This window comes from Odontesthes bonariensis, chromosome 19, assembly GCF_027942865.1.
Source record: "Odontesthes bonariensis isolate fOdoBon6 chromosome 19, fOdoBon6.hap1, whole genome shotgun sequence".
Taxonomy (NCBI): domain Eukaryota; kingdom Metazoa; phylum Chordata; class Actinopteri; order Atheriniformes; family Atherinopsidae; genus Odontesthes; species Odontesthes bonariensis.
Window position 1 is genome coordinate 24,124,353 of NC_134524.1, and position 24,604 is coordinate 24,148,956.

At 43.5% G+C, this 24,604-nt stretch overlaps 1 protein-coding gene and 1 long non-coding RNA gene across 2 annotated transcripts; both read left to right on the top strand.

Annotated features, from left to right (window-relative positions):
- The first annotated feature begins 1,849 nt into the window (after positions 1-1,849).
- LOC142368727 (uncharacterized) lies at positions 1,850-16,400 on the top strand. Its single transcript, XM_075450914.1, has 3 exons — positions 1,850-2,021; positions 12,003-12,190; positions 15,374-16,400. The coding sequence occupies exons 1-3, from the start codon at positions 1,850-1,852 to the stop codon at positions 16,322-16,324; spliced, it is 1,311 nt and encodes a 436-aa protein (XP_075307029.1). The 3' UTR covers positions 16,325-16,400.
- Positions 16,401-19,711: 3,311 nt separating this feature from the next.
- LOC142369317 (uncharacterized) lies at positions 19,712-20,984 on the top strand. The gene is made up of 3 exons (XR_012767578.1): positions 19,712-19,894; positions 20,116-20,202; positions 20,808-20,984. It is a non-coding gene; the product is annotated as an uncharacterized LOC142369317 (long non-coding RNA).
- The last annotated feature ends 3,620 nt before the right edge of the window (positions 20,985-24,604 follow it).

Sequence of the window (24,604 nt, forward strand, 5' to 3'; positions counted from 1 at the left end):
GCAAAAATATGCACAAGCAGCACATGTCCCTCTCTGTGTTGAGGTACTATTTGTGGAAAGCTCAAAGCACTTCTGTTTTTCCATCCATGAGCCAACTTTGCACTATTACAGTCGCCTTTGGGAGGATATTTCACTGCACATTGTACTGTGTATGATTGTGTATGTGACAAATAAAACTATCTTGAATCTTGAATCTTTGTAACGCACAATTCCTCAGCAAACACATGGCATTGCCCTTGTGCCAAACCAAGGATGTCATGTGTCCACAACAATATCAGTAAATGGCATTTATTTCAAACGAACCGGGATGTGATCAGAACAGAAGAAACCATCTGGAGCGATCCTGGAGACATTCAAATTCATATTTCACAACATTGACGACATGTTGAGATTTTGTGAAGAAGTAGTAGACAAAAACACAAAGTTTTGGCCTATTGTGAATGTCTCACTGAGTAAAGGTCTACAGAACATTTGATCATGTTTTTTTTCTTTATTTTTATGCCTTTAATGATAGGACAGTTGGAAGACATGCAGCAAAGGGCCGCTCGGTGCGGGACTTGAACCAGAGCCAGCTGCGGCGAGGACTGTAGCCCCTGTACATGGGGCGCCTGCTTAACCCACTACGCCACAGACCACCCCAGAACATTTGATCATGTTGTGACTTGGTATGTTTTTGATGTTTTCTCATTGATCACTTGATAATTTGACTTGGATTATACTGTAGATATCAAGAGTTAGGGTAGTATTTAGTGGTACTAAGGTGTTACTGTTTACTAATTAATTCATTTGTGAGGAAAACGATTCAACCGGAAGTGCATTCGCGATTTTATTTTGAAATATACGCCGTGCATTTCCGGTCCTGACAGTGGAGGCACAGCCCTTTTACAGACAGCCGTTCCACTTCCTATTCGCCCCATTATAAAAAATTTGGCTGCAGTTCAGTTGATTTTCTCTGGGAGCGCTGGCGAGCGAGTGCAGAATGACCATTTTCCATAGGGCTGGCGCTAATAACTCAAAAAATGTCCCCGCTAGCGGCTGAAACCTGAAAATAATACTGTGATTTCTGACAGAGGGATGTGGATTTATATCGAAAGTACAATAACCTGGGAGTTATAGCTTTCTGTTTTCTTACAGGTCTGGCATTTGCGAGTCAGTATCCGCTAGCATTTAGCTAACGGAATCTGAAGAACGCACGGCTGATTACGACCGGCTGCTTTACGGCACTCGTCCACTGTGCCAGAGTGCTAACCTGGTGCCGCTAACAACAACCAAAGCTAAACCAGAGGCTAGTCAGAGAGTATGTAAAAGGGCTGTGCTGAAATCTGTAACTATTTGAGCTAACCCCTCTCTGCTAGCTCAGCGCTAGGACTGACCATGCCGTAAAGTGATGCCACATGCGTGACGTCACTCGGGATGCAATACTGACAATAAATGTGTATTTTAAACAAATCTAGTGAGTCTAAAAAATCAAACCAAGTGCCGTTTGAAAGGATAATTTATCCTGCCTTTAGGAAAATTAAAATGAAAAAATATAAAAAAATTCTATCAAAAGCAATGGCTGCATCTAAGGTGGATTTCATAGTACCACCATAGAGTTCGGCGTGCTCTGCACTGCTTCGTTGGCGCCCCTAGAGTGCAGTACCACCCGGAAATAGCCGCCAGTTTTCCCTCTCCTCATGATAGAGACTCTCTGGTGGAGGTCTGCAGCCAGGACCTCTGGGCCGGAACTCCACCCTGTGACCCCGGAAGCAAATACCGCAGCCGGCCGCCAGTTTTCTCTGTGTGGGACTCAGCTGCTGGACGGTGTGTTAGCGTGTCTGAGCTGAATATCTGAGTGTGAGCAGCAACAATGTCTTCAGTTCAGCATCTGAGAGAGTTTATCAGCCAGCGACTAACTGCTGCCGCCGAAGAAATATTCTCAGAGTTTGAGAAAACCATCGTCCAGTACGAGGAAGAGATCGGCCGTCAGCGCAGACTGCTGGATATCAGCTGGAAACCGCAAAGAAAGCTCCACAGAGTGGGTAAGTAAAGCCCGATTTATGCCCTACGGAACCGGACGAAATTCGTCTGTCCGGTCCATACGTTGCTCCCGGAGCTTCTGTTTATGCCTCCGTCCGTATTGCGCACGTCCGTAAGAAATCCTCTAGAGGGCGGTAGGCTATATATTGAGTCATTGTCGGCCGCGGGTTTGAGAAACATGGCGTCAATTGAGGAAGTTGCAGTCATACAAATGTATATACCCCCTGACCATCTCACAAATCCTCTCCTCCATTACCTGGCATTTTTAAATCTTAAATTTTTTTAATCTCCTACTCTTCGTTCTTCTTCTTCCTCCATAACTTCCGGAGCCAACACGCTCCTGACTCTCTACTGCCCCCACGAATTCCTCTGGTATTGCTCCGTTTCGCCCGGAGCTCACCGGATTGCTAAGCTCTTGACCTACGGACAAACTGACGGATGAAACGACCCCCGGAACCGGGTGAAAGCGTCCGTTTCCGTAGTTAACGTAGGGCATAAATGGGCCTTTACTCAGCTCATTTTACGGACCTCTGGCAGACATCCCAAGTTCCAAAAACTCATTTCAGGGAGATGCCCTATTTGATTTTTGGGGTTCTCTAATTTTGCCTATTTATCAACATATTAAATTGGGGATTTTTTAAAAGGCTTAGACAGGCTGGATATAGATAGTTAGATACTGTAGCTGGCTAGTTAGATTTAGAAACTAAATGTGTATTGATACTTTAAATAAGTATTTGATACGTTTTGCTTTATTTTATAACAGCATCTAACCTACAGAAATAAAATGCAGATGATGGCGCCTTCAGCCTACCTCCACGTGTTTTACAGTCATTAAGTTCGCCGTGGGCAATACGGTCACTATTGTGTTAGACCCGATTCTTTATATTGGAAGCCCAAGAACCAGTTGGAGCAGTCTTAAGTTAAACAAAGTATTTATTGGAGGTCACAGGTCAAGTATCAGCGCTGGACTTGGAGAGACAGAGTTCTCGCATGAAATCCGTCCGACCAAGTCCCGAGATCTGGAAACATTCCATATTTATGTTCACCCTTATCTCAGAGGTTGTACCTACATTTGACGACGCATCATTGAATATTTACTCATGCTGTGAGCAGGCCATCCACCGTCTTCGTCATGTTCTTTGGATGTGATAAGCAATGTGTGTGTGTGTGTGTGAGTGTTGTTTCAGGCGTGCATCTACTGCACCAGACCTATCTGTCCTAAGAGACGCTTTATCTGACCCAGTTATTTTATCCCGCTACGTCATCTTAAAGTGTTGGACATACATTTGCGTTGTATGAGCAGAGTCTACCGTAACATAGATTATCTAGAGAACTACAGAATATGAATACATAAAGTCTAAGAATAAAGCCAATTTATAACATTTGCATACAGTGCACCTCGCCACGGTGTCATCATTCTTCACCTTCACTAGACATGGATATACTTTAGTATATTCTGCTGTAAAATGAGTCTTATATTTTCGTTTTTTACCCTCTGCCATTTGGCAGGATGCACAGTTTTGAGTGGTAACTTAGGTGACTGTCAGAGAGTAAATCGAAGCCCTCCCACAACGAACGTTATTGGCTTAGTAAACCAATCAGCTGACTAAACCAATCTCTGACAAGCAGTCGCCTTGAACGCTCGTTGAACAGAACATCGCTTTGGACAGATACGCAGAGGTTTCACAAGCAACCTCTCCCCACACCCCACTCTCTCTCTCGTGCCTGCGCAGTCGAAACGCGCATGGTGCACGAGTTATTGTGTTGCCTGCACGCTCTCACTCGCATTGAAAAAAAACAAAAAAACACTCCCTCGCATAGTCTAAAATCCGGGATATTTTATCCGACTCGCGGGCATCCGTGATTAACTATCAATATCAGGGAGTCTCCCGGAACTGCCGGGAGACTTGGGATGTCTGCTCTGGTCCAGCAGAAGCAAGCAGCCGGACATCTGACGGTGTGACACATCCGGCTGCAGCTGCATCTTAAAGCTCCAGTTTTCTTTCAGTTTTTTCTTTACACAATCTGATGGAGCTTCTGCTACCTTGTATGGTCCCGTCCACAGAGAAGAGGACTAGTTACGTTAGTTGGCTTTATTCAGTTGTTTCTCATATTCACACCAGTGTTCATGCTGTGGTAAAACAGGGTATGGACAGGGCATCTTCTCCCTGTCCAGGCTTCATGTGGGACAACCTGACAGCATTCATGGTGGCATCTGGAGTAAATCTCCGGTTAAATAACATCATAGGGAGAGCTTCAGCCCAAGTTAACTGTGTGTCTGCATAGATTTTGTTGGGCTCTCACCAAGCTGCTCTCTGCTCACTGTTTTTAAATGCACCAGAAAAACAAACCTTGACTTGTCTTGTGATGACTCAGCCTCACTGCAGCTGTGGTTTTGTTCATCTCCTAATACCCAAACTTATTTAAACCTCTATAAAGCACTTTGCTGCTTTATTAAGAGGGCATATTAATTGTTTCATAGATCTGCTGCAGTTAAATAGTTAAATGATTGAGTTAAATAGTCAAATGGTTTAATGAGTTTACATCTAAATATTGATGATAACTATTAACTCAGAATTGGTGAAAAAAGGCAGAGGAGAATTATTTAGAGCAGCTCATTTTTTTAAAGTCAAGTTAATATCTCCTAATAAGAATAAAGGCTAACCTTTAATACTTTAAGATGGTAACAAATTGTTTGACGTCTGACTGTCTTGCCGTGCTATTCAATCCTGATAGTTTAACCTCTGTCATATGGTCTGTCTGATCTCAGTCCTGCTTCAGGTGGAAATCATAAAGTTTGAATTTGTAGAACATTTTTTCAGATGGTTTTCCAATTAAAGGAGCAAATATCCTAAACGCTCTGCTTGTGTGTTTGATTTGAGCTCTTTAAGAGAGCTGTTCAATCTTATTTCAGCAACAATTTGTATGAATGTCTTGTTTCAAACACTGTGTTCTTCCTGGATTTATTTTGGACATTTTATTGTTTCTTATCTCCTCACTGCGATTTTTGCATTGTAAAGCTGTTTTCAGTTTATCTAAATCAAATCAAATCAAATTTATTTGTAGCACATTCCATGTACAAAACAATTCAAAGTGCTTCACATAAAATAAAAGCATAGCTGCCAACATACACGATTTTGGTGTAGCAGATACGATTTCCAGGCCCTAATTACGCCGCTACGCGTGACTTGAATATCCTACGCATTACCCAACAAAGATGCACAGGCACCCTGAGGCTTTTTACCTTTACCCATTGAAATACAATGTTTAATGTATGTATGTATACATGTATATATATATACACATATATATATATACATGTATACATGTGTGCAGAAAGGTTATCAAGAGAAGAAGAAAAGTGGGTGTGGTTTAACACGCTGCACGCCACAGCTGGATCTTATCGTATGTGCTGACAGTTGCAGAGTCCATCAGTCGGACCAGAATGGAGCTGAACCAGGAGCAGAACCAGGAGCAGAACCAGGAGCTGAACCAGGAGCTGAACCAGGAGCTGAACCAGGAGCTGAACCAAGAACTGAAACAGGAGCAGAACCAGGAGCAGAACCAGGAGCAGAACCAAGAACTGAACCAAGAACTGAAACAGGAGCAGAACCAGGAGCTGAACCAGGAGCTGAACCAAGAACTGAAACAGGAGCAGAACCAGGAGCAGAACCCCTCCACCAGGAAACGAGCCCGCTCATCCTCTGGGTCCACCGGGCCACAGGTCAGTGTGGAGGAGGTTTTTATTTTATTTCTTATTTATTTGGTTAGGACTCTGCACATTAATCAACATATCAGCAAAGCATCCATGTAAATATGCCGGAGTTAGCACAGTTGCTAAATTTCATCCGTTGTCCTCAGGCAGGTATCATAAAAACATACAGACAATACACCATGACAAAAACCTAAAGAACAAACAAAGATTCACATCAAAGTTAAAGGGATAGTTCACCTCTTTTGACATGAAGCTGTATGACATCCCATATCAGCAACATCATTTATGAACATCTTCTTACCCCCTGCTGCGTCCTGTGAGCAGAGTTCCAGCCTTGTTTTGGTGTTGATGAACGTAGTCTGGCCAGTTTGCTAAGGTCCCGAAAATAAAGCGTTTTACTTCTCAAAACAATATGCATTCAAAAGAGTAATACATTTGCATCACAAACCCTCCCTCCAGAAAAAGTCAGACCTCACATAGCTTGGCCCTATTTTCTCTCCCTTCGTATCACTGCCTGCTGTGTAAACCGTGCAGACCGAAGTGCAGACCGAGCACTCCCCTGCTTCCGAGCAGCAAACACCGTAACAGCTGCAGCTATCGCTAGGTGGCTGTTAGCATTGATATGAAGGGAGGCAAAAATAGTGGACGTCATTGAGGGATACTCCATCATACTTAGCTGCCTTCCCTCTAATTTTCATGTGTCTGGGCAAACACACCAGCTCCCTGAGCACACTGAGGAGCACTGTGAGCAGCATCAGATGTGCACGCTGTGGCCACACACCTGTATCACACCTGTTCAACACCTTGGATCATAGCAAGTTACATGGCTTATTAAAAGAATCAAATCACAGCAGCAATTTTCATTAGTTTACTTTTAATAAAAGCGATTTGGCCCACTTAAAATGAAAAAGACAAAAATCTTGTTGTTCATGAGATGTGTTATCTGTCTCTGTCTCTACGAAGCTGACAACGTTGTCAAGTCTCGGAAGATGTTCTTCTTTTGTAATTTCATAGTTCTTATTTAACCATTTGGCCCTGAGGTCTGATGGTAGCTTGCCAATGATCTCAACCAATGTGCGGCGACCACTGAGCTCTTCCTCACATGGCAGCAAGCGTATCCTCACAGCCTCTCAGTTGGTCTGCGAAGTCTCTGAGTTGCACATTGTCTCTTATCTCCTTAAAGTTCAAAACCTTTCCTACCCAAGCTTGTGAGATGGAATGAGGATTTCTGAATCTTGTTCTTAGTCGCTCAAGTGCCTCCTTGCTACCCGCACTAGGATTGGGGATGTATAAGCAGTGACTTATGGCATCTCGAGCCTTTCCTTCGGTGTACTGGTGTAGACGAGTTAACCATTGTGGTGAAAAGCCTCATGAACTTCCAATACTGGAGGGGGGTCTCCATCAAACTTGACCATATCCCTTGGTGGGAGCCTAAGAGAGTCTACTTGGACTTGATACTGCTGCCTTGAAAACTCTAGCAATTGTGATAATGAATCCCTAGATATTGGTGAAAGTGACGGTTGTGTCATTGCAGGGATCCTGCCAGCTCTCGGTGGAGAATAGAAATCTGCAGTCAGGGCTTGCTTCTTTTGTTCATTGTGTAGCATCTGTGCATCTAGCTCGGCCTTGTGATGCATTCACAGGAGTTCCAGTTCAAACTCCTGTTTGTTGCGTTGAAGCAGCACTTCAAAGTTTTCCTGTTCCCTCTTTCGCAGAGCTTGTAGCATCTCTTGCTCTCCTGACACAGAATTTTCATCATTTGTGTCGGCTTGAGGTTCATTGACTAAATCATTTCAAATTCAATTCAAATTCAAAAATACTTTATTTATCCCAGAGGGAAATTAAATGTTGATGTAGCTCAATTAAATCAAGGAGTTATTATAGATGCTGATGGCTGTGGGCAGGAAAGATTTCCTGTAGCGGTCCGTTTTGCATCCAAACTGAAGAAGCCTTTGACTGAAGAGACTCTGTTTTCCGATAACAGTCTCATGGAGAGGATGTTCAGGGTTGTCCATAATTCTCTTGATTTTATGCAAAATCCTTCCTTGCATTATTGTCTCCAGAGGTTCAACAGTTGTCCCCAGAAAAGAACCAGCCTTCTTTATCAGGTTGTTGAGTCTTTTTAGGTCCCTGGTTCTGATGCTGCTGCCCCAACAGATGACGCAAGAGGAAATGACGCTCGCAACAACAGACTTGTAGAAGATCTGCAACATCTTGTTGCAAACCTTGAAGGACCTTAGCTTCCTCAAGAAGTACAGTCTGCTCTGTCCTTTCTTGTAGATGGCTTCACTGTTGTGTCTCCAGTCCAGTCTGTTGTCCACATGAACACCAAGGTATTTATATTCCTCAACCACCTCCACTTCTTCTCCCATGATGGAAACAGGGTTTGATCTGACCCTGTTTCTCCTGAAATCTACAATCATCTCCTTTTGTTTTGTTAACATTCAAGATGAGATGATTGTTCCCACACCATGCCACAAAGCGGTCCACCAGCTCTCTGTACTCAGCTTCTTGTCCATCTCTGATATACCCGACAACTGCAGAGTCATCTGAATATTTCTGTAGATGACAGGAGTCTGACTTGTACTGGAAGTCTGAAGTGTACAAAGTGAAAAGGAATGGTGAGAGTACAGTCCCCTGTGGTGCTCCTGTGCTGCTGATCACCTGGTTAGACACACAATTCTTCAGTCTGACAAACTGTGGTCTGTTTGTCAGGTAGTCATTAATCCAAGTGATTGTTGAGGCCTCCACCTGAGTCTTCTGGAGTTTCAGACTAAGCAGATCAGGCTGGATTGTGTTAAATGCACTGGAGAAATCAAAGAACATGATCCTCACAGTGCTGCCTGCTTTGTCCACATGACAGTGGGTTTGTTGAAGCAGGTGTATGATAGCGTCTTCAACTCCAACTCCATGGCGATAAGCAAACTGCAGGGGGTCCTGATATGTGCTGGTTTGCTTACACAGGTGGGTCAACAGGAGTCTCTCCAGGACCTTCATGATGTGGGATGTCAGGGCAACAGGTCTGTAGTCATTGATGACTGAAGGGTGAGTTTTCTTTGGTACCGGAACCAGACAGGATGTCTTCCACAACAGTGGTACCTTCTCTTGGGTCAAGCTAAGGTTGAAAAGGTGTTGCAGAATCCCACAGAGCTGCTCTGCACAGGCCTTCAGGACTCAGGGGCTGACACCATCTGGACCTGCAGCCTTGTTCCGGTTCAGTCTCTCCAACTGCCTCTTCACCTGACTTCTAGAAACAGAGAAGTGGGAGGGGGAGGCAACGGGGACAGCAGCATCTCCTGATTGGGTTGTAGACAAACCAGTGGAAGCAGAAGAATCCATGACTGAGGTGGAGGTGGAGATGTTACAAGAAAGCTGTGGGTCAGAGGGTGGGATGTCTCTTTGGCTGGGAACAGGAGGGGAGGATGGTGAGCTTGTTCCTGAACTGAACCTGTTGAAGAATGTGTTCAGCTCATTTGCTCCGTCCAGACTTCCATCCATCCGATCCTCCCTCTGTTTGAGGCCTGTGATCTTCTTCATTCCTGACCACACATCTCTGATATTGTTCCTCTGCAGTTTACTCTCAAGCTTCTTTCTATACACCTCCTTGCTCTCTCTGATCTTGACTTTGAGCTGCTTCTGTATACTCCTCAGTAACTCCCTGTCTCGCTCCCTAAAGGCTCTTTTTTTCTTGTTCAATAGTTCCTTTAGCTCACTGGTGATCCAGGGTTTGTTATTAGGGAAGCATCTCACTGTTCTGGTGGGGATGGTGTTGTCCACACAGAAGTTTATATAGTCAGTCACACACTCAGTCATGGCATTAATGTCCTCTCCATGTGGCTTACAAAGAGAAATCCAATCGGTTGCATCAAAACAACCCTGTAAGGCTTCTTCAGCTTCATGTGACCACTTTCTAACAGTCCTTTTTGTGACAGGTAGTATCTGGACAAGGGGTTTATATGCTGAACAGAGAAAAACAAGGTTGTGATCTGATTTACCCAGGGGAGGTCTTGATTTGGAAATGTATGAATCCTTGACATTTGTGTAAAACAAATCCAATGTCTTGTTTTCTCTGGTAGAGCAGCTGACAAACTGTTGAAAAGTTGGCAGTGTAGCAGAGAGTGAGGCATGATTAAAATCACCAGATATTGCCACAAAAGAATTGGGGTGTTGTGTCTGTATCTTAGCAACAACGGAACTGATGACATCACATGCAGTGTCGGCAACAGCTGAGGGTGGAATGTAAACAGCCACCAAAACAACACCGGTGAACTCTCTTGGCAAATAATATGGACGAAAACTTACTGCCAATAGTTCAATGTCAGGACTGCAGAGACGACTCCTCACAGCAACATGTCCTGGGTGACACCATCCGTTGCCGACAAGCACCGCCAATCCATCCCCCCTCCTTTTCCCGCCACTCTTCAAATCTCGATCCGCTCGCACAGTCAGGAAGCCCGGCAGAGAGACGCCGGAGTCTGGGATATGATCCTGCAGCCATGTCTCAGTAAAACACATAATGCTACATTCCCGATATTCTTGCTGAGTCCTTGTCAAGGCTAGAAGTTCATCCAACTTGTTAGCTAACGATCTTACATTGCCCATGATGACGGATGGCAGAGATGGTTTGAACTTCTTCTTTCTTTCTCTCCTCTTTGCTCCTGCTCTGCATCCACAACGCCTCCTTTTCAATTCCAGTGGGATTTCTGGCTTCAGTTGTCAAATTATTTCTGCTTTTTCAATGTTAATCAGCTGCTCCCTGTTGTAAACCACCCTGTCGCTATGGTTATGCATCATAACAAAAGAGCAAAATATACAAAAGTATTGGGAAAAATCAATCCAGCTTCACAGCATCCAAGGCAGGAAGGAACAGTTGTCCAAAAAATGCAATATCTTCCAAAAAAAACAGGAATGAAATTTAGAAAAAAAGAAAAAATCTCAATGTGAGGTACAGAGCTACTCCAACGAGCTGCCACCCTCAGCGGCGCATTCTAGAATCTAAAATCTAGGATCTAGACGTCACAAAATTTTGGTTTGTGACGTCTAACTCTTCATCAACATCTGGATGATTGTCAGCTCCATCTTTCACTTCATGCAGCCAGGCTAGAGCCTCATGACGCACATCATGAACGCTCATCAAGATAAGCTTTTCATAGGCATCAAACTCTTCTTTGTCAATGTCATCAGTGAGTCTATCATGATTTTGGCTTTCCAATGCTGCTTTCAACTCTTCAGGTTTGTTTTCTCGGATTTTTACATTCACAGCCATTATCATCTTGGTTACAGCTGCTTTAGCTTGTCCTCGCCTCCTTTTCAGTGTTGTAAGGTCCTTTATTCCTGCAGAATATTTGGCTTCAGACATGGTTGCCACTCGTGTTTAACCCTTTAGGCGCCAAGATTGTTTTTTGAAAATACTGGATTTTGACATTAATATTTCAAAAGCTGGTGGCTGAAAGGGGGTTAAAGATAGATGTCTACTGTACATTAGAAAAATGTTGCCCATGATCCATAGTTTATGTGGGGCATGAAATTATTGATCTAATTTGCATATTATGACGTCATCAGGTGGCAGCCATTTTGAATCTCATTATGTTCAGGAAATATTGGAATTGAGTGATTATGAACTTGTTTTTTTAAAACTTTTTTTTTTCTTTTTGTCTTTTTATCATCATCTATAATGATCAGGGAACAGGAAAGCAACAATAAAACAGAATAATGTAGTAAAATATTACTATATCATCATTACCATATAGTAGGAAAACACATTCGAAAAGTTGCCTATATTTTTTCAGGAAATGGTGGATATTGACTTGATGTTTGAACTTATTTTCATTTTTCTGTCTTTTACCATCATTCATAAGGAGGAAACCAACAATAAAACAGGCGAAAGTGGTAAAATACTGTCATCATTACCATAGGGTAGGAAAACATGCAAGAAGTGGAAGACATTGAACTGATTTTTTTTTTTTTTTTTTTAACCTGTTCAACCTTATTCATAATGATCAGGAATGAGGAATACAATAATAAAACAAGTGGTAAAATGTCATCATATAGCAGAAACACACTAAAACAGGTGACAACACATGAGAGGACAGATACTGGCGCGCATAACGATTTGTCTCCGTTGTTCCAAAAGTCGTCAGTGAGAAAGAGGGAGAGAAAACCTAAGGGGGAAGCATTTGCCAAGTCATCCTCACCCAAAAAACCAACAGGCTCACTAAATGACTTCATCCAGTCCTCATATTCTTCCTCTCTCGGCAAATGCACCCAGCCACTATCATCGGTGACATCTCTGCCAACATGTCGTCTCCCCCTCCCACGCACACGAGGAGTGCAGCGGCTACTCGCCGCGGTGCCACCCACTGGACGGCTAATGCTATGGCCTCTCACTCCCCTGCTGCCACGACCAACACCTCTCCTACGGACACTACGGCCACGCTCGCCACTGCCACCCACCCCGTAAAAGCCAGATAAAGGGACAGAAGGAGTGTGTGTTTGTGCTTGAACATTTTGTGATCCGATGTCAGGATCATTGCGCTGGCGGACAGGTGCGCCGCGGCTAGCCGCACCACCGGGGGCTGGGTGGAGAGCGCGCATGCTAGCGACAGCAGACCCACTTCTCCCACCCCTGATTCCTCGACCAACACCTCTACGGACACTGCGACCGCCTTCCCCACTACCACCCACTCCATTTAGGTTGGATAACGGCACAGAATGAGTTGGAGTGTGTTCTTGGAGAACAGCCTCGCTTCGCATGCCGGCACCATTGCCTGGGGAAGTTTCACCGTGGGAAGCATGAGTGCACGTCCGATCCTCATCCTCAAGAGGTAAAAACTCTCCTTCGGAGTCGGAATCGGCAAATAGCATGCTCAATACTTCCACACGGTTCAACTTCTTACAAGCCATGGTGTAAAAACTCAGTAATAGTTCGCTGACAATAAAAATTCGACTCGCACGTCTGCTCTGAATCACTGCGTCTGTGTCTGAGCCAGCGCGGCTTTTTTGCACTGTCTTATAAAGACAATGTGAACTACAAAATGACTACAAAATGACGTGAGCTTGGTCTTGTTTGAAAGGGTAACATGTTTGCCAACTAGTGGTAGGAAGACTGAACACCTTAAAGCCCGTTTATTTGATCTACAGACTGTTTTGTTTATGCTGACGTCATGTCGCAATTCTGCGACTTTGGCGGTTAGAGGGTTAACTTTGTTACGCATAACATATGGTAGTCTTTGTTGTTGTTGTTGTTGTTTATTGCCTTGTGAATTACACGGTCAAACCGGTTAAACTGTAAAGAAATGAATTTACAATATTTAGCATTTTTTAGCATTCAAATACACACAAATTTTAAACCATACATTTTAAAGCTTCACAGTAAAACATATGAACATATCACAGCCAAAGTTGAGCTGGCTTTAACTCACATTTTACAACATTATAAGCCACATATAATTTCCCTTTGAACACATCATCCTCAATCTGTTTGGTGAACAAAACAAGTGCTAGCATTTCGCTAACTAGCCACTAACGTACAAAACCCTTAGAAACAGCTAGTATATTTCAATAGTTTAATGCTAATCTGCCAAACAGCCCATGCAGGAAAAACACATTTCCCTATTGTTTACAACGTTCAAAATGAACTTGCCGCGTTGGGCAATGTATCAGAATGTAAGTCAAAGTATTGAGTTTCATGTCGTTGGTATGCTTCTTTTAATGACGGCAAAGAAGTTCCCGTTTTATCCCGTTTTTATTTTCTTAACTACATCACTTCCGGTTTTTGTCAAGACCCAAATCGATGCGATCTAAACAAAATATACAACCTCCCGGGAGGAGTGAACACAACATTAAGATTAAAGAAACGAAATATGTGAGCATTTAAAGGGCTTCGCAAGTTCCTCAACTGAGCCAATGAAAAATCTATTGATAACTCACAGTAATCTCCAGATTGTCAGTTAGCTCATCATTTACCTGGAGCTGTAGATCACTAAGATGGGGAGATAACTCATTTAGATTGTTCCATATTAGCTTTTAATTACCATTTGCCCCATTTATGGCCTCAATATAGAATCTGCTTTCACCTTACGGGTCATCCTTAAGACTTTATCTCTATTTTTCATTCATTTTATAATTTCATTGTTCAACCATGGCAGATTATTTCTATGTTGCTTGGATTTACATTTTTTTTTTTTTTTTTTGTGAAGTGTGTTATAATATCATTGACTTTTTAATAAAGTTATCTGAGGTCGCCTCAATGTCGTTATTTTCCAGAATATTAGACCTTCTAGATTTTGGATTTCCTCATTCAGGAATTGTTGCTGGCTTTTGGGTATGAAGTAGAACTAGTGACCTCTGGTGGATGCCATTACATGCTTCCTCTTAATTTTTTTCCTGACTTGATGTCCCAGTTGATGTTAAAATCAGCGAGTAGGATGATTTCCTTCTTCGAGTTGCAGTGATTTAAGATTGTCTGAAGATGATCATAAAACACATCCTTTGCTGAGGTGGATCCACACAAATCACAGTAAAAGATATTGCAGAGCAGAGTGATGCATTTAGACCAATACACTCAGCGTTAACGTCTTTAGGCCACCTTATTAGTTCATGTTGAAACTTCCCTCTGACATAGATTAATACTCCCCCACCTCGCCCTGCTTCTCTAGCCTTTCTAAATACATTATATCCTGGAATGCTGGTAGCTGCTGTAGATGATGATGAATGTGTCAACCAACTTTCACATATTCCAAGTATATCAATATTAGAGTCACTTAATAAATGTTCCATTTGCTCAGTTTGTGTTTTTCCTGGTTAAAAACAGCAAAGTGTTTCCTGGTTTCATCTCCTCTCTCTGAGCTGCAGATCCAGATGTGCTTAGACTCAACATGTGCTGCAGGCTGAATGATCTGCTGGAAGAAAATCAGCAGGCAGATTGTTGTGGTGGGACGTTTTCTGGCTCTCAGTCTGCAGATTTGAGAGGTTCAGGAGCTAATCTTCATTATTTGTGTTTAAAGTCTCTGGGTTACATGAATTGAACCTGGTGGTGGTAATATTCTGGGTCTTTAATGGTTAGATGACAGGTTTGTAGAGTTGTTTTAACAAAGAGAAACAAAGGTTGAGTTAAAACGGACTGTGTTTCCCTGATGGCTGTTGAGCTGAATGGCTGCAGACCTCTGAGTTGTAAGCTGGAACAGAGGGTTAGTGTAAAGAATGTCATGTATTACCACCTCTGTTACTTTTATTCCTTTAAACCAGCGGTCATCAACCTTTTTCAGCCCAACCTCTACATGGTGTTTAAGTGAACAACTTGGACAAGACTCTGGTTCCTTCCATCATTTAGAAATATTGTAGCTCAAGTTCCTTTTCAGAGTTTCATCATGACAAAAAGAATTAGTAAAAGAGCAAAAAGCAAGAGTTTACTGCTTAAAAAGCTGAACGTGTGCAGAACACATCAGAGCACAGTGCTGATAGCTGAGGGCACTTATAAACACACCCTCAGCGTTCACGTTTGATCTGTGATATTGAGACCCGTGTGGCTCGGTCTGTCCAGGTCCAGTTAGAATATGTTGGTTAGCGTAGGTTAGCTTAGAGAAATCTTTTGTGTGAACTTCAAAAGGATCAAAGTCTTCTTCCTCTCTGTCATTGCAGAAACATGGAGCCCAAGAGGGATCCAGATGGCACTGCTGTAAGGACTGTGGGAAAGTTATCAAACGATCAAATCTGAGGTATCATCAGAGGATTCATACTGGAGAGAAGCCATACAGCTGTGACCAGTGTGGGGCAGCTTTCACTGCATTATCTCATCTAAAGACACACCAACGTATTCACACAGGAGAGAAGCCTTTCAGCTGTGGTCAGTGTGGGGCAGCTTTCACTACATCATCTCATCTAAAGACACACCAACGTATTCACACAGGAGAGAAGCCTTTCAGCTGTGGTCAGTGTGGGGCAGCTTTCACTACATCATCTGATCTAAAGAAACACCAACGTATTCACACAGGAGAGAAGCCTTTCAGCTGTGACCAGTGTGGGGCAGCTTTCACTGAATTAGGTCATCTAAAGACTCACCAACGTATTCACACAGGAGAGAAGCCATACAGCTGTGGTCAGTGTGGGGCAGCTTTCACTACATTATCTGTTTTAAAGACACACCAACGTATTCACACAGGAGAGAAGCCTTTCAGCTGTGGTCAGTGTGGGGCAGCTTTCAATCAATTGGGTAGTCTAAAGACACACCAACGTATTCACACAGGAGAGAAGCCTTTCAGCTGTGGTCAGTGTGGGGCAGCTTTCACTCAATTATCTAGTCTAAAGACACACCAACGTATTCACACAGGAGAGAAGCCTTTCAGCTGTGGTCAGTGTGGGGCAGCTTTCACTGAATTAGGTAGTCTAAAGACACACCAACGTATACACACAGGAGAGAAGCCTTTCAGCTGTGGTCAGTGTGGGGCAGCTTTCACTAGATTATCTGTTCTAAAGACACACCAACGTATTCACACAGGAGAGAAGCCATACAGCTGTGGTCAGTGTGGGGCAGCTTTCACTAGATTAGATAGTCTAAAGAGACACCAACGTAGTCACACTGCAGAGAAATGATTGGCTTAAATCAACAACAATTTTTACGGCAGATAAGCAAACATTCACCTGGGAGCAGCAGCAGGAACTACCAATCAGAAGCCTTGCCTTTTATTCAGATTAAAAATCTTCTTTGTGGAAATTTTGACTATTTCCTGCTAGGACTTCAGGGAGCTGCTTACTATAGAGTCCTCTGGGATCTCCTGTTCCTCTTGTAGTTTATTGTCACTTAATAAAGCTGTTATTGGAATTCCCTTTATCATTGTTCCTTCTATTTCCTTCCATGCTGCACTGTATGTAGGTGAGCACAGGCAGACTAAAGGTCTCAATTGAGCTGCATGGTAGTAATCCTGTAAGCAGGGAAGGCCCATTCCCCCTTTTTCTTTTCTTAATTGCAACGTTTTAAATTTGATTCTGGCCTTTTCCCCCTGCCACAGATATTAATGATTATTTTTAATGGGTTTTTTATTTTTTTATTTCTTTTTAATGATTGTATTGCCTTCTTGTGATTTAATGTAGCTGTAAAGCACTTTGAATTACCTTATGTACGACTTGTGCTCTATAAATAAAATTGCCTTGTCTTGCCTTACCAATCAGAAGCCTTGCCTTTGTTCAGATTAAAAATCTTCTTTGTGGATTACCACCTTCTCTTGTCAGGACTTTAGTTCTGAATGTTCTGTGGGGAGCACATGTTTGAAGAACCATTGAAAGTGCTTTATAATTTGTTGGGATTGCTTTAACTGGGGACGGATCTCCCGACGTTCAAGACAAACATGGCATCAATTGCGAGTTGATGGACAGAACAAAATGCAGTCTGTTTGAAAGTAGAAACATGTTTATTCTGTTATACTGAACATATTTGTTTTGTTTAAAGTTAAGATCCACAAAGTAGCTTTGCACCAGCTGTGGGTATTTCTGTAAACATCTGAAGAAGCAATATATCATTTCAGTTTGATGTGAAGTCGAGCTTTACACTCGTCTGTATTTCATTGTTCTGCATTTCATTAAAGGTCAGATGTTAACTTTTCTCATGCTTTTCATGTTCTTGCTACACAGATATTTTTGAAGAAAATGTGTGTTTGGTTACGAGGGAAAGTTGACCCTTATCATCTTCCCCAAAGACCCAGAAATCTTTAACGCAGTCTGAAAAAGGTTTGGAGTTGTTCCCTGTACTTCCCAGACAGCTGTATGATGCTGATGACTGAAGCTGAAAGTTAAGGCTGTTCCAACACTAAAAGGGCACGAGGCTCAACTTCAAGCTGTGAAACTCTTTCAAATGTCTGTTGTGTTGGAATCAGATGTGTGAACGGATTTTAGTCCAAACGTCATGGCTGCACTGAGGGAAAAGGCAGCCAAGCAGGCTAACGGTACTTTGAATTGAACCGTTTAACACGAGAAAACTGAACTGATCTGTTTGTTGCTTCTACAACTGCTCAGTTACTCACACAATCAGGTACTGAGCAGATTTACCAAACAGACATTCTGCTGTAATCTCAGATGCGCTGCTCACGTTGTTTTAGTCCACAACTCTTCTTCTTCTTCTTCCCCGACGGCTACACAACTTACCCAGAACACCCGGTGGCAGAGTGTGCACACGACACCCTTATACTTTATTGGATTGTATCTACAAACTGAAACGCTGATCATTTAAACCTGCTTCAGGCTGTTTCTGTTCCCTTTAGTTTTAAGCTGACTGTGTTTGGCGTACCCTGAGCATTTCAGTGGAAAATGTTCAACACAGACTTGGAGTTGTATTGTGTTCTTGTGGTAACTACGTCCCCACAGCTATTATGTCCTGAAGAGTTTCTTAGAAAGCGCTTTCTGCCGCTCACAGTGGGAGAATCTCACTGACAAATCCCACTTTGGCCTAAAGATGTGATCAGCGGTGACTTTTGTGTGTTAGCGACTGGCGCTACGGTCCTGGCTGAACAGGAAGTAGCCACCAGAAATGCAAGACAGTCGCTGTAGCGACTGAATGTTACGCAGGACTGTCTTCCTGTATGCAGATGGTCATCAGTGAAGTCACCTCCCCCGAATGAACCCCGTCATGTTGTGTATACGTGGCAAAACATGGCGAGCCAGCCGGGGGGGCTGTTAGCGTGACAGAGACAGTCCCTCAGTCAGAGACGAACCTCAGAAGTTAAACCCAGTTTGTAACTGAGCTGACTCACAGTGGAAGTCACACGTTAGATCTGGTTCTCAGGGAGTGTTTCCTGTTGAGATCCAGCCGTATCTGATCAGTGCTGCAGTTTCTTGTTTTGCATTATTCTCTCCTCTTACTCAGACTACACCTGAAACTAATCAAAATCAGGAAGCAGCATGAATAATTCTCACATCAGCCAATTCAAAGAAGTAATAACAAGCGCTTGAAAAAGGCAAATGAATGACGGGACGTAAAAATGAGGAAAATACCCTCAGTCCCCAGAAGTCTTTCTGGGGTTCCTGCTCCCAAAGCACACTGAGCGCTGCTTCTGTGCTTCAGTGTTTTTCAGTAGTTTGTGTTTAGTTTTTCCACCTCCGTAATGATCTGTAAAACTGAAGGTTGTTGAAGAACACAGTGCTGGATCCAAACAATAGTGTAATGTTCCAATCTGACCTCCTGGTGGCAGTGTCGTCTCACTGGTGGGATTTCTCATTGATTCTTTTAAAAGCAGGAATCACCGTCAGATATTCATGATCTGAAGGGGATGAACTCCTGTGCTTCTGCAGAATACCTGAGTTTCCTCCAGTGCCACCATGAAGTTAGTGTTTTTCACCACATATATTTATATTTACACTAACTTATAGATCTAATCTGCTGTAACTCCTGGTTAAATGGAGGTTTTCCTCTTTCTTTAACTGCAGAATTCCACCGTAATATAATTCTATTAAAAAAAATAATAATAATAAACTCATGTGTCAGCTTTAGTTATTTATAAATGTAGATTGATGATACAAATTGGATGGAAGCTTTTGGCTCCGGATGAAATGTTTTGGGTTCATGAATTTTTGAGGGGTGGCAACAAATGGCAGATGTATATAAACTGAATTTAATCAGTTTGATCTCCAACCATGTTATCCAGAACCGGATAGTACACAGAGACACAAAACGTGTGTTTGCTATCTGGAACTACATGCTGTCCCAAGGTGTGGTGGACGACAGTATCCTGAAGCGCCTTCGTTGTCTGTCTCAGCCTCGTTGGTTTTCGCTGAGTCGTGTCAATGTTACTTTGTTGACATAAATCAAGTGTTTCACTCCAAATTTCCCCAAAAGAGGCTTGACTATGGTACTGGACTGGTATCTGCTGGTTATCTGCTGGTTATCTGCTGGTTATCTGCAGGTTATCTGATGGTTATCTTCTGGTTATAGGCTGGTTATCTGCTGGTTACATCACAAAAAGAAAGACTTCTAAAGGATTGTTTCCCTCAGTTATAGCATGTTCCCCCTTGTGTTCTCTCCGGGTCCTCCCAGCATCCTTAACCTGCAGATTAGGTCAGCTGGTCCCATGTCCAGGGTGCACCTCACCTCCTGCCCAGAGGCAGCTGGGATAGACTCCAGGCCACCTTCAATGGATAAAGGAGGCAAAGAAGATGAATGAATGAATCATTTAGGTGAACACATTATTCTTTTTACCCAAATAAAAATCCAACAGGAAACATCAGCTGTTGTCAGTTATTGTTCTCTGGTTCTGCTGTAATACAGAGTGGGACCAGCACGTCTTATCACGTCTTCTTCATCCTGCTGCAGGAGGTAAATCTAATGTTTTCTCCAGCAGCAGTGATGTTAAAGTTTTACCTGCAGGGATATAATCTGGATGTATTTCATGTTGCAGAAAGCCATCCAGCTGCAGTCTACTCTGCAGTCAGGACAGACCACCTCACTTCTGGACAAACAGTCATCAGATCCAACAGGACCAGAGGTACAGCTGCTCTTTATTCCCAACTCTGGACAGAAGCAGGTCAGCTGTTCCCCCTGCTTCCAGCCTCTATGCTCAGATAACCCAACCTGACTCCAGCTCAGCATTCAGAGTTTGGGTCCTGTGCAGTGTGCTGGCAGCACTTATTGATCTCATATCTAAGTATATGTGTCTCCATGATCTCCGTGTGTATCAGCTGCTAAAACTCTGAATGGGTTATCTCTATGCTTTGGAACATTTGTACTCTTTCATCCGGCTGAAGCCCTTTTCACTGGGGAACTGAGGCCGTTCTATAAGCTTCCAAAGTGCTTTTAGGCCTTTAACACGCTGCAGGTGCAGGTCCACCTCTGCCTCTGCAGCAGCACAGAGTAAAGCTGCAGCTGCTTCAGTTCACTGTTACAAACAGCTGCTTTGCTGGGGCAGTTCTTCTCTTCAGGAGGCTGAAACACACACTCCCAGCAGACTCTGGGAGCTTCTGTGCTGCTCTTCCTTCTGCTTCTTAAACTGGAGCAGCTGACTGCCTTCACTGACTCTGAAGAAGTATCTCACCAATCCTTTCTCCTGGAGTTGTGTTTCCTGCAGCTGGAACTGTGTGTGTTTGTTTTCAGAGTCTCCAGCAGAGCCAGATGTCCTCTACTCTTCACTGAGGTAGTCCACCAGTCCAACCACTGATGTCCAGCTGCTGGGACCAGTTTGAGGCCAGCAGCCTCTCACTGAACCAGTTTACATTCACTTTTTAAACATTTTGAGTTCTTTGATATTTTCATAAACAACAAATGTGCCAATCTGGCCTCATGACTGTATTTCTGTCTGACATAATTAAAGACAAATTAATGTCTTCAGTGTCTTTCCTGTTATTTATGTTCACAATTCACGAGAAATGAAATATTTTCTCATGTAAATCAGGAGCCGTATAAACCAGAAATGTTCCATGAAGTTTGTGTTTTAACTCCATCTAAGACCTAACACCTTCCTGTTCACCTACCGGCCTGCTCGGCCCGCGGCCAGCTCCCAACCACTGCAGCGCAGCCAGCATCCTCCCCTCTGCTCTGGATGTCCACCTGGAACCAGTAAGAATAGGTCATTCCCATTTGTTTCTCCCTGGGGCCCTGAGGGGCGGAGCTGTCAACTGATCACCACCTGGTGGTGAGTTGGCTCCGCCGGTGGGGGAGGAGGCCGGTCAGACCTGGCAGGCCCACACGTATTGTGAGGGTCTGCTGGGAACGTCTCTCCCTTAGAGATTCGGTGAGAAGCTCGGCCATCCGGCAGGGGCTCAGAGTAGAACCGAGCCAGATGAGGTGGCTCGGGCATCTGGTTAGGATGCCTCCTGGACGAACGCTGTGGACATGTTGGAGACGCCTCCCTGGAGAGGCGTCCCGGGCCCGTCCCACCTGGAGGAGGCCCTGGGGAAGACCCAGGACACGTTGGAGAGAATATGTTTCTCTGCTGGCCTGGGAACGCCTCGGGGTCCCCCCAGAAGAGCTGGAGGAAGTGGCCGCGGACAAGGACGCCTGGGTTTCTCTGCTCAAGCTGCTGCCCCCGCGACCCGATCCCCGGAGAAGATGATGGATGGATGGATAGATGATGGATGGATGGATGGATGGATGATGGATGGATGTAAAGATGGATGGATAGATGATGGATGGATGGATGGATGGATGGATGGATTTGATGTAAAGATGGATGGATAGATGGATGGATGTTTTCACTCACCGTCTCGTCGGGTTTAGAAATAAAAGTCCACATGGAAAGGTGGTTATTTCAGGCTCTGTCTTGTGACTCTCTGCATAGGGACAGCCACCCCTCACCTCCATAACACATCTGATGTCGATACTCTTTTAAGAAAGACATACGTGATGACCACATGCCAATTATCGCTGTGGCTGCTTAACCTTAAATGGAAGATGTTTTTGAAGCCTCGAGCCGGATCGTCTCTCCTCTCCAGAGCAGCTGAAGGTCAACAGAACCAGATGGAACCCTGAGGTTCCCAAAGCAGATGCCTCCTCCCCCCGACTACACATCCAGATGCTGTCCATGTAAACCACAAACAGGGTCGGAGACGAGGGGCAGAACTGGTGGAGTCACCGTAAACCAGAACCACTTCCCAACCGGAATGCAGACACAGCTCTGACTGCGTTATTCAGTGACTGGATATCCTGTAAAAGTGACTTCTGCGGCACCCCCCACAGACTCCCTGGGGGTCCAGAGTCCAGAAAACACATGTAACACAACCCTAACCCTGGATGGTTAAACTCCCATGATCCCTACAGTAACTATGTGAGGGTAAAGATCTGGTCCACGGTTCCATGACCCGAACACATTTCTCCTCCTGAAAGGTTCAGTAACCAATCAGAGCCCTCTCTTCAGCCTTAAACTTTACCAGAGAAGTGGGATTTTCCCGTCTAACAGATAATGTGTGAAAAGTAGATATATTTCCAGGTAATAGCTGGAAAGCACAAATATTACAGTCTTACTGTGTAAGATTATTACTGCATGGTTTTTGTGTTGTGCTCACTGAGGCATGATATACCTGCTTTATGAAGTCAGATTAATGGAAAATAAATAACTCTAACCCTGAAAGGGGCTGCTGACTTGCATGGGAATTCACAAATATCACATTTATGTGACATGAGTGACTTAAAGCTGAGGGAAAAGTCATTAACATAGCAAATAGCCCTGACATTGAGCCAATGCTACCACCATCAGGTCAAAGTGGAACATTTCCCTCAATAATTTTCATCCAGCCAGCTCCTATTCCACTAACTTCACTTATTATAATCCCTTAAAAAGGTTTTGTATTAAAACGACAAAGCTTTGTGACATTTCTGTCTTTAACACTGATGAAAACAGTGTTTTGCTGCCCTGCTTAAAGTCTCTAGTGACATAAGGATGGCAGCTGACCGTGGGCAGTACTCAGTTTTAATTCTTCTTGACTTATCATCAGCATTTGATACTGTAGATCATGAACTGTTGCTACAGAGAATGAACTGTGACTTTGGAATTACTTTATAAGACTTTTTCTGTTTGTGTAAAATATATAATGTCTGATGTTTCTACTTTAAAGTATGGAGTTCCTCAAGGATCAATTCTTGGTCCCATTTAATTTTTGCTGTACATCAGCCCTCTTGGCAAAGTCATTAGTCATTTTAAAAATGTCTCCTATCATTTTTATGCAGTTGACATTCAATTGTATTTTTTCTTTTCAGGAGTCAGAGTTGCACAAACTGTCTGAGCTATTGGACTGTCTCTCAAGCATACAGAACTGGCTCACTGAAAACTGCCTCCAGTTAAATTGTAAAAAGACTGAGACGCAAAAAATTCCCCTGGCCCTGAACCACCTCGGTTCTCTGGGCTCGTACGTTCAGTCGAGCATCAGGAATCTTGTTGTCTGGTTTGGTCAGTCTTTGTCTCTTGACTGCCATTCTAGAAACTTAGTAAAAAACTGCTTTTATCATTTAAGAAATATTGCAAAGTTAAGGCCAATCATGTCCAACTCTGACCTTTTATCTCTTCACGTTTGGATTATTGCAATTCTCTTTTTCTTTCTTTTAACAAATCTGTTTTAAATCATCTTCAAATGGTCCAAAATGCAGCGGCTCGACTTATAACAGGATCAAGCAGACAGACTCATATTACGCCAATTTTATCTTCCTTGCACTGGCTCACGATCAAATATCATATAGATTTTTAAATTTTAGTGTTGACTTTTAGAGCCCTGCACAGGCAGACTCCCAGTTATGTCTCTGACCTGCTGTGTCCCTACAGCTCCGGCCGCTCCCTTCGGTCCTCAGGCCAGAACATCCTCATGGTCCCAAGGACTTCCTTTAAAACCAGAGGAGACTTGTCTTTCCAGGCTTTTGCTCCTAAATTATGGACCAAGCTGCCTGCGTCCCTTGGTGAGGCAGAGTCTGTGGATTCTTTTAAGAAGCAGCTGAAGACATTCTTCTTTTAGATTTTAGTTGATTGGCCCGATGTCACTTTAAGTATCTATATATAAACTTGTTTTCTTTTTGTAATTTTGTTTTACTGTGTAAAGCACTTTGTGGTTTTTATCTATGAAAGGTGCTATATAAATAAAAGTTCTTCTTCTTCTTCTTGTGAGAGGAGGGTGAGTGGAGAGCGGAAGAAGAGCGAAAGAGAGCGCGAGTGATTATATAGTCTATCTTTGTTTTTTTCTTACTGTCTTTTCACTGGTGTTTATGTTAGTTGTTTAATTGTAGTTTTGTGTTAGTTTTGTCACGTTTTTAAGGGTTTTTTGCTTTCGGTTCGGGTCTGGCCGTCAGGCGTGCCTGGCTGGCCGGCGTCTGGCGGCGCCATGGTGGTTGGGATGTCTGGTGGTGGGTCTTTCTCCACGCTGACACGGAGGAACGGCGTCAAGGTGGGCGCTGGGTCTCCGTGCAGCGTG

Coding starts and splice junctions, on each gene's coding strand:
- LOC142368727 (XM_075450914.1), top strand. CDS start 1,850: ATGTCTTCAGTTCAGCATCTGAGAGAGTTTATCAGCCAGCGACTAACT. Junction 2,022..12,002: donor AAGAAAGCTCCACAGAGTGG/GTAAGTAAAGCC, acceptor AAATGCACCCAG/CCACTATCATCGGTGACATC. Junction 12,191..15,373: donor TCGCCACTGCCACCCACCCC/GTAAAAGCCAGA, acceptor CTGTCATTGCAG/AAACATGGAGCCCAAGAGGG.